A 17481-nucleotide genomic window follows, 5' to 3' on the forward strand; every position below is an offset into this window, starting at 1 on the left:
GATGCTCTGAATTGTATACTGAATTGCATTAAAAAGAGATTCCATTAAAGTATGTCTCCCACACTTCTACCATCTGCTCTTTGGAATCCCTAACTTTGCTCTCAGATAGGCACACTTTTTAAGAAATTTTACCAACTTTACCACTAATGTACAAATGGCTGTTAATAGCACTTATTTAGTATACTTTAAAAATTCTACTCTGCTGTAGTAATGATAGAAATACATAAATATGCTGTTTATCTTTCTTCCAGACAAGGTTTGAATATCAAATGAGCCTGGAACCTATTAAGCAGACGTGCTGTTCATCTCGGCAGCACAATTCATGCACAAAAGAAAACAAAAATGAGCCATGCGGGGCTCGTTTTGGAACTGCAATTGCTGCTGTAAAAGACCTCAATCTTGATGGATTTAATGACATCGTGATAGGAGCTCCGCTGGAAGATGATCACGGGGGAGCTGTGTACATTTATCATGGAAGTGGCAAGACTATAAGGAAAGAGTATGCACAAGTAAGAATTGAAACCTATAGATTCCCACCCTTCAGTGATAAGTCAGTTCAATGCCAGGCATTACCTGTCTAACTTCATGAGTTATTTAATTTCTTCCTCCTGACCTTATTGGGAAACTAGATTTAATTCTAAGTGTTCCTTATAGATTAATTACTATATATATATACACACACACACACACACACACACACACTATATATATACACATGGTATATATATAGAATATATTGTGTATATATGGTATATATAGTGTGCATATATGGTGTATATATAGTGTGTATATAGTATATATAGTGTATATATAGTGAGTATATAGTATATTATAGTATATATAGTGTATATATAGTACATATAGTATATATAGTGTATAGTACATATAGTATATATAGTATATATGTGGTGTTTATATAGTATATACACTATGTATACTATATATAGTGTATATGTAGTATATATACTGTATAGTATACATAGTGTATATATAGTGTATATATAGTATATATAGTATACATAGTATATGTAGTATATATAGTATATATATACTATATATAGTATATATAGTATATATAGTATATATATAGTATATATACTATATATACTATATGTAGTGTATATATGTACTATATATAGTGTGTATATACATATACACTATATATGTAGTGTGTGTGTGTATGTGTATATATATATATACATATATACATATATATATATTTTTTTTGAGACGGAATCTCGCTCTGTTGCCCAGGCTAGAGTGCAGTGGCGTGATCTCAGCTCACTGCAAGCTCCTCCTCCCAGGTTCACGCCATTCTCCTGCCTCAGCCTCCCGAGGAGCTGGGACTACAGGCTCCCGCCACCACGCCCGGCTAATGTTTTGCATTTTTAATAGAGACGGGGTTTCACCGTGTAGCCAGGATGGTTTTGATCTCCTGACTTCGTGATCCGCCCACCTTGGCCTCCCAAAGTGTTGGGATTACAGGTGCCCGGCCCTAATTACTTTATATTTTATACATTTATCTAGTTTCCTTTCTGTTGTTATTTTCCATGTCTCCAGGATTTGACTTTTTGAAACAGTAAATAAAAGAATACTTTGTAGCAATGCTGTTTAACATCTGCAGTGTGCCCCATTCTAAATAGAGGGCACTGCTTTCTGAATAAGGCAAAAATAATTGTATGGCTTAGCCAATAAAGGAAATTAGATTCTTGATTTTATATTTAATGTCCATGCTGTTATAATAAAATTGCATTAAATTTATATTTATCCATTAAGTTGATATAGTTTCCTCAAGTGAGTTAGGATTTCTAAAGGTTTATAATTTTCTCACAAGTAATCCTTAGAAAAAATAAATCTGAATATTAAGTTTAAGCTGCAGGGAACTTATGTTATTCCTGTTTGTAATTTGTTGTCAGTTAACAGCTCTAATCCATAAGTGTATTTTTTTCCTGCATTAGAAAAATAACAAGTTACAAAAGTGCTTAATGCACTATAAAAACAAAAGAATTTAAAGGCGTTTGAATGTAATTGTCTGTTTTTAAGGAATCATAGTCAGTTAGATATTGAACAACTACTTACAAATAAAACAGAATTCACTACCTTCTAGCTTATATAATTTGAAAAGAAATCAGAATATTAATTATTTCATTTTCTATTTGAATGTTCTCTTTGGTTCTGTAGTCAACAGAGCTCTCAAAATCTATTCATGTAATGCAAACGTGAGTGATTTTTCATAAAATCATAATGACAATAGTGAACAGAATAAAGGGCTTATTTCAATAAGAGCACTTGTATCCATTTGATAAATAATTTGTTTCTGGTGAAAATCTTTATGGCATTATTTACTTAACAAGAGACAGGCAATATTAATGACTGGGGCATGATGGAATTAGGAAATGCAGGAAGAACTTCTTTCTTATATTCTAATACTTTATTCCTTCAGCGTCAATCCTGTAAATTTAATGGGGTAGCATTTGAAGTAGAAAAGGAAAGCTAAATCATTGTCAGATGAAATAGATTGTCATAAGCAACTTGTTTTCTAAATGGTAGTAAATCAAAATGCAACTTTAAACAAAAGCAACAAAAAGAATATTAGAGTTGGATTTGTTTAATTACTGGCAAAATGTTTTTCCAAGGAATACGTGAAGATGTGCTTACTCATTTCCATGAGAACCAGAGATGCTGCTTATGTATGGGATAATCCAGAATCAGTCAAGCCCATAGAACCAAGGAGTCAGATATCTCCTGAATTCTTCGCTTAAAAAAATGAGGATGGCTGGGTGCGGTGGCTCATGCCTGTAATCTCAGCACTTTGGGAGGCCGAGGCAGGTGGATCACGAGGTCAGGAGTTCGAGACCAGCCTGGCCAACATGGTGAAACCCCGTCTCTACTAAAAATACAGAAAATTAGCCAGGCATGGTGGTGCGCACCTGTAATCCCAGCTACTCGGAAGGCTGAGGCAGGAGAATCACTTGAACCTGGGAAGTGGAGGTTGCAGTGAGCCGAAATAGCGTCTCAAAAAAAAAGAAGGGAAATACTTTCAAACGAGCCTCACCTGTTTAAGGATGAAAACTGTTTCCATTTGGTTTGCCTTAGTAGGCTTCTTATTTTATGTTATTTATGTGGAAACCGAAAGGCTGAGACGTCTTGAAGTTTAGGGAGGGTTGTAAGTCCTGTCTGCTTGCCATGGGCTTCTGTTAAAAGCATTAGCTTCAGCTTGAACCAATGCTAAGTCAGGAAGTACAGATATCAAATATACTATGTATGGTAATGTGCACAGATCAGTCTTCAAGACATACTCATTTGTGCCATCTCAACGTTGTGAATGCATGTGAGTGGAATTGAGTCTCTTGTGCCCTCAACTTTTAGGACAATTTTTGAAAGACAGTAGAGATTACATATTGGAAAATGTATTTGATGGGATGTGTTATTTATACCCAGCCACAAAGTTCAGCGAACTCCAAATTGACCCCAGGACAATCTTCTACTCCCCTCCCCGCTTTGCTGATATGATATGTTTTCAAGATTTCCGGTACCTTTAAATATGTCTGTGTGATGGGATTGGCTAGGAAGCAGAAAGCACAGAACCAATTACTCACACTGTTTCCTTTGAGGATTAGACAAAATGACATTATATAATTTTCCCTCTCTCTCTAGTGTCAGTGACCTTGAAATGATTTTGTCTGTACTATAAAAACGGCAATATCCTCTGGGAACATCTGAGTATTTCCTCTTATCTCCACATGAGGGACCTCTTGGGCGGATTCCCAAAAGATCTTTAATTTTGATTATTTTGTTAAACAATTTAAATTCTCAGATTTATTTGAAACTGTTTTGAACAGACTCTTCTCATATGAAACTCTTTTTTTGAATTCTCACAGCGTATTCCATCAGGTGGGGATGGTGAGACACTGAAATTTTTTGGCCAGTCTATCCACGGAGAAATGGATTTAAATGGTGACGGTCTGACAGATGTGACTATTGGGGGCCTTGGTGGTGCTGCCCTCTTCTGGTATGTATTTTAATAACATCCTGTTAATCTGAGACTTGGTCACTGATAACTTGCAGAGCTCCCAGTGTGTTTGGAGCTCATGTCATACCAAATATCTATTTCCTTTTGTGTTCCACTATGCAAATACAAGTTATTCAGTTGAGTGAGCTGGAAGAGTCAATACATCTTAAGAACAAAGAAGCTATATGAAAGAAACAAGTAGAATGAACTCTTAATTTGGTGTGTCTATTATGTGGTTTACACTAAAATAGGTATTCTGTTTTAGGAGAGGTATAGGGGAAGAGAAGATCTTATAGAGGATGTATATAAACAAGAAAATATCCCTAATATTGGGCTGCTTACAAGGTTTTAGAGATAATCGACTTTGTATTCATTTACCTGATACATAGAAACAGATAATCGCGCAGCACTCTCTGACTCTGTTTATATTGTTGGTCAAGCCTAGAGGCATCTTAAGTAATATCTTCACTCAGCCTTCAAAATGCCCAAATCCCCAAATTGGCCCAGTTCTTTCAGATACGTACATTCATAATGCTTTATTAATTATGAATAAATAATAATTTAGTAAGCAAAAATAGATATTGCTTACTAAATATCCTATTTCAAAAACTAAGTATCCTATTTCAAAAACTGTTCTATTTGAAAAAAATTACTAGGAAGTCAAGAATCAACATAATGAGAAATCCACATGATAATTTTGAAAAATATATAATAAATTTCATTAAGAAATATAAAGCAAGGGTTTCATAAATAAAATGTCTATTTATGCCAGGTGACCTGATGGGAAGTCCGCATGTTGATTCTCCTAAATTAATGCATTGGTTTACTGTAATTCAGGTGGAAATATACGTCAATGCTCTTTTTCCCAAAAAGTTACCTAGAAGAGTAATAAAGTGTGAAAGAAAGGTGAAGATAGAGAGGTGAAAATAGATGACTTTGCTATAAGTTAAGATAATGCTTAAGAACTAATGATCAAATTAAAATGGTACAGTAAATTGTGCACATACAATAATCACTATGTTAAAAAAAAAAAAAAAAAAAAAAAACCTTTACAGTAGAGGGGAAAGAAGACTGAAGGGTGATACCTAGGAAAAGGGAATATTAGGCAGCACAGTGGCCGGGACTTTGGGGAGGACTCACCAGAAACCAAGGCTCAAAACCAGAAGTCAGCAGTGTCAGGGACAATGGATATACTTCAATTTTGTTTGAACTGTTAATCCTGAATTAGTTTATTATGCTCCCTTTAGCTCACAAGTATTTATTGTATTAATTCTCATATTAAAAACATGTTTTCAGGGTTTTTATGCTCCAGTTTTGTTTCAAGGCCTTCTTGCAAAGCTTTGCAACCTTATTTATGGCCTCTCCTGCCCCAGATCAAGGCACTGATGGCCCAAAATGATAGTCATTTCCCTATCATAGTCCAGGCTCCATTGACAGCAGAATGGACCAAACCGATATACTGGGACACGAAGACTAAGATTCACAATGCCTAACAAGAAGTGAGAGTGGATACAAGTGACAGATGATAGGAAAAACATTTGGAAGCAAATAGTGAGAGTCTTGTCATGAGACCTGGACTGACCCCCAAGAAAGATCTGGCTGGGACAGAGAGGATGTGTGGGGTGGACAATGGTCAAGGCAGCTTCATGCCTGGAGAATCCATGTTACTAAGCAGGAAACTAGGCATGTTCATTCATTGCTGATGAAAGGGTAAACTGGTTAAAACTCATTTGAAGGTCTTTATCAATAAGTGTTTAAAAGCATTCCAATGTTCCTACTTTTTACCAACGATTTAACTTCCTAAAAATGTAAAGATACAATCTAGAAGTACAATTAAAGGTGTCATCACAGCACTGTATGTAATACCATCTTTTAATAATGTTAAATTTACCACTATACTCAGAAACCATTTTTTAAATTAAGCTAAATATGCAATGAGGTGGGATTGAATGCATAGATTATGGTATGTGCATATGCTGGTATAGTCTGCTCCCATTAAAAATGATAAATCCCATTAAAAATAATGTTCTCAGAAAAATGTAAATATTGGAAAGCTGTTCATTGTAATATGTTTTAAAAATATGTATGCATACATATGAAGATGTGCTTTTGTATATATGTATGTATGCATGTGTGTATGTGTATGCATGTTTTCTTCTATAAAGAAAAAACCACTGAGTGTACTAAATGTTAATGATGATTATTGCTGAGTGGTAGTATAACAAGTTATTTGTGTTTTCTTTATGCATTTCTACGATGTTTATATTTTCTATGAATACATTATTTTAACAGAAAAAAGAAAACCACCTTTTTTTTTAATGCAAAAGCATAAGTAGTGACTTCATTATTCACAACATACACAGTTATAAGGGGCTAGCTCTGGCCACAAGGCAGAAACCAGGTAAAAATGTGCAGTAATTGTTCCGGCTTGGATCTAAGACAATGACCTCAGGATCCATATATTCTCCATGTCTGAGCTCTTACTCTGATCTCATTTTGGGTTAGTAGACATTACTGGGCTTTAGAGTTAAAAACGACTGAGTTTAAAATCCCAGGTTTTTCTTCTTAATAGCTTTTGACCCGGCATAAAATATTTAACCTTTCAGAGCCCTAGTTATCAAACATAAAACAAAAATGATGTTTCTTATAATTAACCTTAAGAATTAAATGAAATAGCATCCATGTCTAGCACACTGCCTCAAATGTTATTTTGCTTTTCCTTCCTAGAAATAGAGGAAGAGCTGAACTCACAAGGACAGACAATATTACAGTCCAGACGAGAGATAGCAGGGGCCTACGGGCTGTTCAGGGACCTTTAGACTTCTTTCAAATTGGGAAAAAACTCGTAAATCCCCAAAATATAGTTGATTCTGGGGTTTCACCTGGACACTTGATTCCATCTCTTTTCCATCACAGGCAAAACTAGATCTTTGGCTTTTGAACCAAAAGCCCCAAATAGTTTCCAAATATAACCTGCATGTCTTAGAACATCAGATATAATCTCTCTGTAACAATGATTAATTAAAGAAATGGAGTCCTGAGCACTGTATTATACATGAAGCAGAACCCTCTTCCGTGCACTCACTTTGCAGTCCCAAGTTGATGACATTCATTAAATGTAAAAACATGTGAGTAATCCCATTGTTTTTGTTTGTAGGTCCCGAGATGTGGCCGTAGTTAAAGTGACCATGAATTTTGAGCCAAATAAAGTGAATATTCAAAAGAAAAACTGCCATATGGAGGGAAAAGAAACAGTATGCATAAATGCTACAGTGTGTTTTGATGTGAAATTAAAATCTAAAGAAGACACGATTTATGAAGCTGGTAAGCAAAATAATTATAGCAAGTACTTTTGGGTAGAGGACAATATATTTGCTCCAGCATGATGAAGTCCAGTAGGATACTGTATTTTCCCCACCATGGTGAACTGCACATCATATTTGCCCCAGTGAACATGCAGAACCTTGAAAAAAAATTCTGCTGCAAAAGGAATAGGTTATGGAACCCAGTCAATTCTGGAGCAGAAATTACATGTTTGCATGCAGTGCCCTCAACACTCCATAGTTTCTGAATGGCTCTCCTACTTACTATGTACAATCAGATGCTTAAGATAAAAATACCGATTCAGAGGTAGAGTTTAGAAATTGGGCTACAAATGGGCCCAATTTTCCTTCCTGTGGGTTTCTACAAAGAATCTTCTCTCCCTTCTCTTGCCCCCTCCTGGGAAAGACTGGTATTGCAGAGAACCCTAATAACCATTCCCACATTTCTGAGATCCTTTGCTCCATTGAGGTGATCCTAGTTTCTAAGAGTCAGACTTGTTCTGTGTGTGTGTTCTCAGGTGCATCAGGTCAGCCTGTGCTTCCTCTTCCTCCCTCCATTCTCCACTTTCTAAGGCAGGTTTTTAATGATGTTGAAATATGCTCAAATCAAAGCTATAAAGGCCATTGGCTGCAGAAGAGAAATTTACTCTGTAACCAAATATAAGCAGAGTGAGAAAAACCATTAATCCTTAAAACCTGTTTTTCTTGATTTGTTCCATATGCGCATGTATACGCTCTGAAATAGCCTCCTGACTAGAAAGATCAATGAGGTATAGGAATATAAAATAACGATTTTGTGTTTTATATGTAACTTTATTTCAGTCTTATTTAATATTTGCAAAGTAACTAAGTGATCGAATAAAGAATATTGTAGCCTTCATATAAAGTGTAAGATTTCACTTATTTTCTTTACTGTGGTACGCTTATTTTATTGAAACTTAATAGTGGTTTGAACATAAGCTGAGATAATGTTGTTTTATATATAAATAGATTAAAATGTATATATTTGTACACAAATAACTAATGTATTTTTTGCCTCTATTGAAATATAACATAATCAATATTCTAAGCAGGGTTCCAACATTTCTAAACTTAAAAAGAATATTTTAAGTGAAAATATAATAAATACAGTGGTGGTCTGGAAATTAGATGATAGGCAGGTGTGCATGTGTGTATATGTGTGTGTATAAGAATTATAAACAATAAGTGTAATTAAACACTGAAAGCACAGTGAACTCAGAGAGGAGTTCTATAGAGTTCCTTGAGGTTATCTTCATAACCGCTAATATCATTGTTATAATAGCGTGGATATGCTGAACAATAGAATCTTTTTTGATTGATTGCCAAAATGATTTTTCTATAATGCTAATTTAATAATCTGTACAATATGAGAATCACTTCAAATAAACATTTCCATCAATTATTTTTTAAAATTTTTGTAGATTTGCAGTACCGTGTCACCCTAGATTCACTAAGACAAATATCACGAAGTTTTTTCTCTGGAACTCAAGAGAGAAAGGTTCAAAGGAACATCACAGTTCGAAAATCAGAATGCACTAAGCACTCCTTCTACATGTTGGCAAGTAAATCATATATCGTAGCTGCCTTATTCCAAATCAAGAATATAGTAGAGATGTCTTCTTTCAAGTCAATCAAATTCTTACTGTTTTATTTCAAAATGCACTTATGATGTCATAAAGGAAATTTTATCTTGTTTGTTCATTTTTATCATAAAATCGCAGGTCTAATTTTCTCATTTCCAAATATTTGTAAAACTATCTCTAGTATTCCCTATCTGCGTTATCAGACATCCATATATTATGGAATGGCAGAAAAAGACACAGTGTTCTAGTTGACGAGAAACCTTATTCGTGTCTTCATTTCTTTCATTCATTCATTTATTCCTTCAGCTTGAAAACATTTAATTTCTGTGGGCCTTGTCTGTCAGTTGTGGGTGATAAGTGATTAACTGCTCTGGGGGCAGACTGCTGGGCTGTATGCTTTCTGGGATTCATGTAACTATATATCTTGCTGTTTGACTTTAGAGCGAAGGGGAAAATTATCTAGTATTTTCTATCATCTGTAGGCTTTGTGCTACTTCAGTTTTTGTTGTTTTTTTTTTTTTTAATTTTAGTGGATGAGGGAATTTTGGAAAGCAAACTATTAATCTTTAGAGATGGCTGGTAAGCCAGTGTAAACCATTTAAAATGTATTTTGTTGGGACACTGTGTATATGGGGAATGTTCCCAACAGAGGGCAGAAGTTTCCTAAACATTTTCTTAAAATGTACATGAGAGTGATAAAAATAAGAAGCAGCATGAAGGTAATGAGGAAACTGATTTTAGTAACTGACATTAAGACGTAGAGACTTGATGGTGAACTTGGAGCTTTAAAGGAACCAGTCCAATTTTCCCACTTCTAACTTATTTCTGTATTATTGATATATTTATAGTCTGCATTTTGAAAATTGTAGTTTAGGGGCAGGGGAGTGACAGAAAATGTGCATCCTTTTGTGCAGCATTTGTTCTTCCTCGGTGATTTTCATGTTGATATGCTTCATGATACTTATCATGAAGCTTATTCTGTCAGCACCAAGATCAATCTATTATTTGATAAAATAACACTGGATTTGCCCCTCCTGTTTAGTTAATCAGAACTGAACACTTAGGAATTAGAATGTGGATAAAATTTGAATGGGTATGAAACCAGATATGGCATTGTCTCCAACCTGCTAAAAATCATCTCAGTCTATGTTTGTCCACAAATTCAGTGTCTAAGTTATGTCTAAGTACCGGTGTTTACAGGACTGAAATATTTTCAAAATTTCCAAAATTGTTTTGGATTTTGAAAGAAGCACTTTGAAATTTGTTCTGGAGTCAGCCAGTGTAGAATTTGTATCCCAAATGTTCCACATTCTGAGAGACTTGGCAACGTTGTTTGGTCTCTTAGAGGATCAATCTTTCATCTGTAAAATAAGGACAATAATAGTTACTCATCTTAGAGGACTGTTGAAGTAATTTGCAATAATGTATATAAAGCTCACAATTTTGAATACTATAAATCATTATTGTTATTGATGGCATGTTAACAATATTAATCATATTCACATCCTTTCCAAATAATTTTACATTATAAAATTCTTGGCCAGGCATGGTGGCTCACGCCTGTAATCCCAGCACTTTGGGAGGCTGAGGTGAGTGGATCACCTGAGGTCAGGAGTTCGAGACCAGCCTGGACAACATGGTGAAACCCTGTCTCTACTAAAAACACAAAAATTAGCTGGGTGTGGTGGCACATGCCTGTAATCCCAGCTACTTGGGAGGCTGAGGCAGGAGAATCGCTTAAACCTGGGAGGTGGAGGTGGTTGCAGTGAGCCGAGATTGTGCCACTGTACTCCAGCCTGGGTGACAGAGAGAGACTCTGTCTCAAAAAAAAAAACAAACAAACAAAAAAAAAACTTATAGCTCTAGGTATATATTATATTAATGAAATGTAACTCATTTTATAGAAAGTTTGCCCTTCTGAAGTTGGGAAATGTTCCCGGAAGTGTTACATAATGATCTTTGGCTTGAGGTCTCAGGAAAAACTATATTGTGATGCAGGTAGCTCCTATGTTGACACAGCAAGGTGTGATGTTGCCATCACTCCAGCAGGGCCCTTTGAGGAACTGGAAGTGAGTCAACAGGTCATATTCTGAAACCTCCACATTCCCCTATTCCCCTTGTCAGAATGCCAATCCCTCTCTGGGGAAGCAAAAGCCTGATGAGATCATATGTCAGATTAGATGCACAAGAATGTGCAGTAAGCCTGACCCTTGGGGACAGAAGAAGGAGACGTAACAAGATCAGAACACCCAGTAAATATGATACCAATGATATATTTTATGTTTCACCCTCTAGGACAAACATGACTTTCAGGACTCTGTGAGAATAACGTTGGACTTTAATCTTACGGATCCAGAAAATGGGCCTGTTCTTGATGATTCTCTACCAAACTCAGTACATGAATATGTAAGTCAGATTTCTTTGAAATACAAAATACCAACTTGTGAACATTTTAGTGTCACTAGTAAACTGTGTTTTTTCATTACTCTGCATTGGTCACAAAGAAAGAACAACCAACTGGAAGAAAGAAAAAAAAGGCAAGCAGGTTTTACTCCTGGTCAGGAATGGAGAAAGAGGGAGCTCTTGCTCTAAAGTCCTCCTTCTCCTCAAGCTGTGAAAACCTGGGGAATTTTAAGGAGTTAGATGTGGGGCAGGGAGGTATACGTAAGCATGTCCAGAGAGGAACTCTAGATGTACTAGTACAGATCGTAAACATGCTTCCTTATACAACATATGTTCAAGAAATGGTGGCCATTTTCTTCTATGGCAGGGACTTCAGCATTATAATGACATGTTAATGATCTAAAGGTAACAAGGGGTTGCTGGTTCTTGTTTGCTCTGTTTTCTCAATGGCTTTATCTTCCTCTGGTAATTGGCAAAGGGTCCCGAAGCTCCCAGGCAGTCTGTAGTTGTTTTTCAGCAAGCTTACCTACAGATAAATAGACTAGAAAAAAAAACCGTTTAAGAAAAAATAATGCACTTTCTCAGCTATCTACTGTTTAACAAAATAATGAACTTTCTCAGTTATCTACTGTTTAAGAAAATAGTAAACTTTCTCAGCCATATCTCCAGGTTTGCCCTGGTAACTTTAGGAAAAAGCTTGAAACCCATGCACACATAACCCTAAATCAATTTAAAATGTTTTAAAAAAGAATTAGTTTCTGTTAGACTTTTCCCAATCCTTCTAATTTCCTATTGCTGGAGTTTAAGAAAACTAATAAATGACACTCATTTTTACCTCACCTGAATTTAGGACCAATGGAAAGAAATCTCCCCTGTTATTCTAATAAGCCCTGGATTGCAGTGTATGGTTTAGGTATAAAGGGTGTCCTTACACTGAAGCATGGACTTAGACCACCGATAACCACCTCGGTCATCAGCAGTGCTGATCCATCTCTGTCCTTCATGGAGCCCACCTTGTAAAACTTGCCAAGTGGAATAGAGCCAAATGTGTGCTTCCTGTAGGCACACAGCTGCTCTGAGAATAGAAATGAGAGAAAGGGACTGAGTTGTGTTCACTTAGTTCCTGTTCCCAAAGTTAGAGTCCATGTGTCACCCCTGAGAGTGAGTGAGGGGAGAGAAGAGGGAGGGTGTCACTAGCGTGGCTCCAATGGAGGAGATATTAGGGATGGGGAATTCTTTTTCTCCATACACCTATCTTCCATTCTCCCTTCCTTCCTACCAGATGTATTGATTGTCTTATACATACCAGGCATTGGAGCTTACAGTCTAACACTGGAAACAGGTATTAAGTAGTAATTAGAGCGTATGCTATGGAGGAGGATTTCAGAGCTCTACAGGAACTTCCACCTAGGCTGGGAAGTCAGGAGAGCCCTCCTGAAGTTGTGCCATTTCAGTGGAGCCCTGAAGGATAGGGCGATTTCCACCCTATTTAGGGGAGTTTGGGGAACAGAGGGGATGCTAAGTGTGAAAGTCCTGAGCATGAAGGAAACAACGACACTCGCTAGCGTGGCTGACGCTAAAGAGCAAGAAAGGAGGTGATATGAGGTGAGGCTGGAAGTAAAGGCAGGGGCCAGGTCATTCGGGATGTCGTGCCACTGCACAAATTCTAAACTTTTGAAAGAGCAGCGCAGTGCTTTTGAAGGTTTTTATTTGGTTCCGCCATGGGACAGGATGCAGCACAGTGAAGAGTGGTTGGAGGGAAACAGGTGGATGTGGGAGCCCGGTGGGAAGCTATTACTTTAGTTCAGGGAGGAAATGAGAATGCTTGGGTGCGAAGTGGTGGTGGGAATGCAGAAACAGGATTGGAGAGAGATTTAGAAGAGGAGTAGAATGGACAGGGCTTGGTGAGTTACATATGGTCAATGAAGAGGTCAATGAAGAGGTCAATGAGAGGCGGTCAATGAAGAAGAATCAAGCAAAACTCCTAGATTTGTGGCTTGACCGTTTTCCACCCTCTCAACTGAGCTTTATGACATTCCTAAGTATTTGATTAATTTTAAGAGAAAAATCTCATAATTAGAGTTGAGTAGATTTAGATCTTGCAGTACTTGACTTTGTATTTCAAAAATCTCCTTCCCTGGCAGACAAAAGCCAGTGCAAAGCACCCATGAAAATTGTGCATTCTTAAAAGGACTAGCACAATTTACATTTGTAAGTAAATGTTTACTCTTCTCCCCTATAAATTACAGGGATAAATATAAAATCCCTTAAGATTTTTGCAGGGAAATTCTCCTTATGAGTTGCTTAACTTACTTTGGCTGTATGCCATTTTTATTACACAAATTGATGGGTAATTTTCAATAATGCATAGCTAAATTTTGAAAAATTCTTTTCTGTCATCATTTCAGATTCCCTTTGCCAAAGATTGTGGAAACAAGGAAAAATGTATCTCGGACCTCAGCCTGCATGTCGCCACCACTGAAAAGGACCTGCTGATTGTCCGGTCCCAGAATGATAAGTTCAACGTTAGCCTCACAGTAAAAAATACAAAGGACAGTGCCTATAACACCAGGACAATAGTGCATTATTCTCCAAATCTAGTTTTTTCAGGAATTGAGGTAAACTTTTAGCTTTTCATTTATTTATTCTCTTAACAGTCATTTACTGAGCCTACTTTTCATGCTACTGAGATAATTGCTTTTATTAGATTGATTTTGAAAGAATAGAAGGAATTTTTTACATTAGTCCTCACCAATGGTGAAAGTATTAAGCTTTTTAAAAAAGTTTGGTTTTATTTATTCAAATATGTATGTCTTTTCTTAGATTCTGTATGAGGAAAGGATAGCTCATGTATAAAAACTGTATGTTTCACAAAATCCTTAAACCACTGAAACTGAAATGGAGTCAAGGAAAACAATAACAATCAAAGCCAAAACAGTTAACAGAGGTACAGAGATGTACCTCTGTGTTGAACAAAAAAATTTACCTGCAGGAAAATCAAGATACCATATCTCCCTTTCTACGCAAAATCCTTACTTTGGCAAGATATTTGTATTAAATAACTGTGTCTTATTGATTCGTAACAGAAGTTTCTTTTACTATGTTGGCCATACAATATATTAATCTGTGTAAGATGCTATATCAGAGGTAATCAGTGTTTCCAAATTTGAACTTTGCTTTTAATTCTCATCTCCAAATGAACTCCCACTGAGTTAAAATTTTATGTATATTTATATTAATTAATATTACATACAATTTATATTAAAAGCAATGCACTTATTAATATTATACATAGTATTAAAACACTATTGTCTACTTTCTGTAAACTCAGATTTCATGGACATTTCTTTCTGTTAGGATATCACTTAGAGACATGATGACTAAGACAAACCTAAAAATAATGTCATATATTACTATATTTTGGATTCAATGAAGAATATTAATTATAGGCTGGGCATGGTGGCTCATGCCTGTAATCCCAGCACTTTGGGAGACCGAGGCAGGCAGATCACGAGGTCAAGAGATTGAGACCATCCAGGCTAACACGGTGAAACCCCCCTCTACTAAAAGTACAAAAAATTAGCAAGGCATGTTGGCACACACCTGTAGTCCCAGCTACTCAGGAGGCTGAGGCAGGAGAATCACTTGAACCTGGGAGGTGGAGGTTGCAGTGAGCCGAGATCACACCACTGTGCTCCAGCCTTGGTGACAGAGAGAGAACAAGACTCTGTCTCAAAAAATAATAATAGTTATTATTATTATAAATACAAATGTACAAAGTAATCTTGGGGAAAATATTACCATAAAATTTTTCTCTATTAAAAATTACTGCCTATATCCTCCTCAGCTGACTAATGGCCTGGCAGAGAGGCATAGCTAAAAATCTGACAGTGCATCTCTTCTGCGTATATTAACAATAACAACAGTAATAATGATGGCAACCATTTCTTGAGTACATCATGGTTTAGGCCCTGTACTAAGGATTTCACTTATTTAACTTTCTTTTTTTTTTTTTATTTTATTATTATTATACTTTAAGTTTTAGGGTACATGTGCACAATGTGCAGGTTAGTTACATATGTATACATGTGCCATGCTGGTGTGCTACACCCATTAACTCATCATTTAGCATTAGGTATATCTCCTAAAGCTATCCCTCCTCCCTCCCCCCACCCCACAACAGTCCCCAGAGTGTGATGTTCCCCTTCCTGTGTCCATGTGTTCTCATTGTTCAATTCCCACCTATGAGTGAGAATATGCAGTGTTTGGTTTTTTGTTCTTGCGATAGTTTACTGAGAATGATGATTTCCAATTTCATCCATGTCCCTACAAAGGACATGAACTCATCATTTTTTATGGCTGCATAGTATTCCATGGTGTATATGTGCCACATTTTCTTAATCCAGTCTATCATTGTTGGACATTTGGGTTGGTTCCAAGTCTTTGCTATTGTGAATAATGCCACAATAAACATACGTGTGCATGTGCCTTTATAGCAGCATGATTTATAGTCCTTTGGGTATATACCCAGTAATGGGATGGCTGGGTCAAATGGTATTTCTAGTTCTAGATCCCTGAGGAATTGCCACACTGACTTCCACAAGGGTTGAACTAGTTTACAGTCCCACCAACAGTGTAAAAGTGTTCCTATTTCTCCACATCCTCTCCAGCACCTGTTGTTTCCTGACTTTTTAATGATTGCCATTCTAACTGGTGTGAGATGGTATCTCATTGTGGTTTTGATTTGCATTTCTCTGATGGCCAGTGATGGTGAGCATTTTTTCATGTGTTTTTTGGCTGCATAAATGTCTTCTTTTGAGAAGTGTCTGTTCATGTCCTTCGCCCACTTTTTGATGGGGTTGTTTGTATTTTTCTTGTAAATTTGTTTGAGTTCATTGTAGATTCTGGATATTAGCCCTTTGTCAGACGAGTAGGTTGTGAAAATTTTCTCCCATTTTGTAGGTTGCCTGTTCACTCTGATGGTAGTTTCTTTTGCTGTGCAGAAGCTCTTGAGTTTAATTAGATCCCATTTGTCAATTTTGGCTTTTGTTGCCATTGCTTTTTTAATTTTCATTAATTCTTTTGTAAGTAGGTATGACTGTACTGCAGAGATGTGAAGATAAAACTTTTTTCATGTTTTAACATTGTTGTAATTGCATTTTACAATTGATAACATGTTTATTTACCTGGCAGTGTTATTTTTCCTTCTTATGGGTATGTAAAAATAATGGCATAGCTCATGTTCAATGGCATTTTAAATTGGACAAAATAGAGTATATGACTAAGCCACTTGATAGAAAATCAGTCCCAGAGACGTGAGGAATCTTAACAAGGATAAAGCTAACAGTGGTGCAGTCAGGGTTTAAATTCTGGTGGTCACGGGTCAGAGCCTATGATCTTATCCATTGCACTAAGCTCCTCCAATGACTAACATTCACTGAAGGCTGCTCTGCACCAATCTTGGGTGTGTGGATTAATTTATCCAGCCACCACAATCACTCTGTGAGGGAGGTGCTATTAGTACTTCCATTTTACAACTGAAGATTTAGATAGGATTGTGAGATATGCTTTGTCTTTCAGGCACCCACAAGTGATGTTTTAGGATTTCCATGAGTGTAGAACAGCTGGTCCCAGAATTCTGTGCCTCTTCCAGCTAAATCGAAACAAAAATATTGGCAAGGCAGTCACCAAGTCACATCTGGGAAAATTCTGAAAGAACACGTTTCAATATTTCACCTGCTTGTCTGCTCTGATTCTGTTTGCTTTCTCTTCCTAGGCTATCCAAAAAGACAGTTGTGAATCCAATCATAATATCACATGTAAAGTTGGATATCCCTTCCTGAGAAGAGGAGAGATGGTGAGCAGATTATACAAAATACGTGTAGAAATTGAATATGAAAAGTAATATGTGCAAAGACAAATATATAAATCCTTCCTATGGTAGTTTAGGATAATATGGATGAAAAACGTTCAGTTCAGAATTGTGACAGATTGGAATATGCTATGGTCAGAATGTTTGTGCCCCACCAAAATTCATATGTTAATACTTAATCCCCAACGTGATAGTAGTAAAAGATGAGGCTGTTAGGAGGTCATTAGGTCCAGAGGGTGGAGCCCCCATGAGGGATTAGTGCCCTCA

General features: G+C 36.5%; 1 protein-coding gene across 1 annotated transcript in view; it reads left to right on the forward strand.

The window, feature by feature from the left end:
- ITGA1 (integrin subunit alpha 1) overlaps positions 1-17481 on the forward strand; it is a 170617-nt gene that overhangs the window by 124805 nt on the left and 28331 nt on the right. Inside the window, exons 14-20 of the mRNA XM_002815549.6 lie at positions 252-509; positions 3882-4012; positions 7170-7336; positions 8778-8914; positions 11235-11345; positions 13751-13960; positions 17119-17199. Coding sequence (XP_002815595.2) covers positions 252-509; positions 3882-4012; positions 7170-7336; positions 8778-8914; positions 11235-11345; positions 13751-13960; positions 17119-17199 — 1095 coding nt within the window. The remainder of the gene's footprint in view (positions 1-251; positions 510-3881; positions 4013-7169; positions 7337-8777; positions 8915-11234; positions 11346-13750; positions 13961-17118; positions 17200-17481) is intronic.

This window comes from Pongo abelii, chromosome 4 (genome assembly GCF_028885655.2).
Source record: "Pongo abelii isolate AG06213 chromosome 4, NHGRI_mPonAbe1-v2.0_pri, whole genome shotgun sequence".
Classification (NCBI taxonomy): domain Eukaryota; kingdom Metazoa; phylum Chordata; class Mammalia; order Primates; family Hominidae; genus Pongo; species Pongo abelii.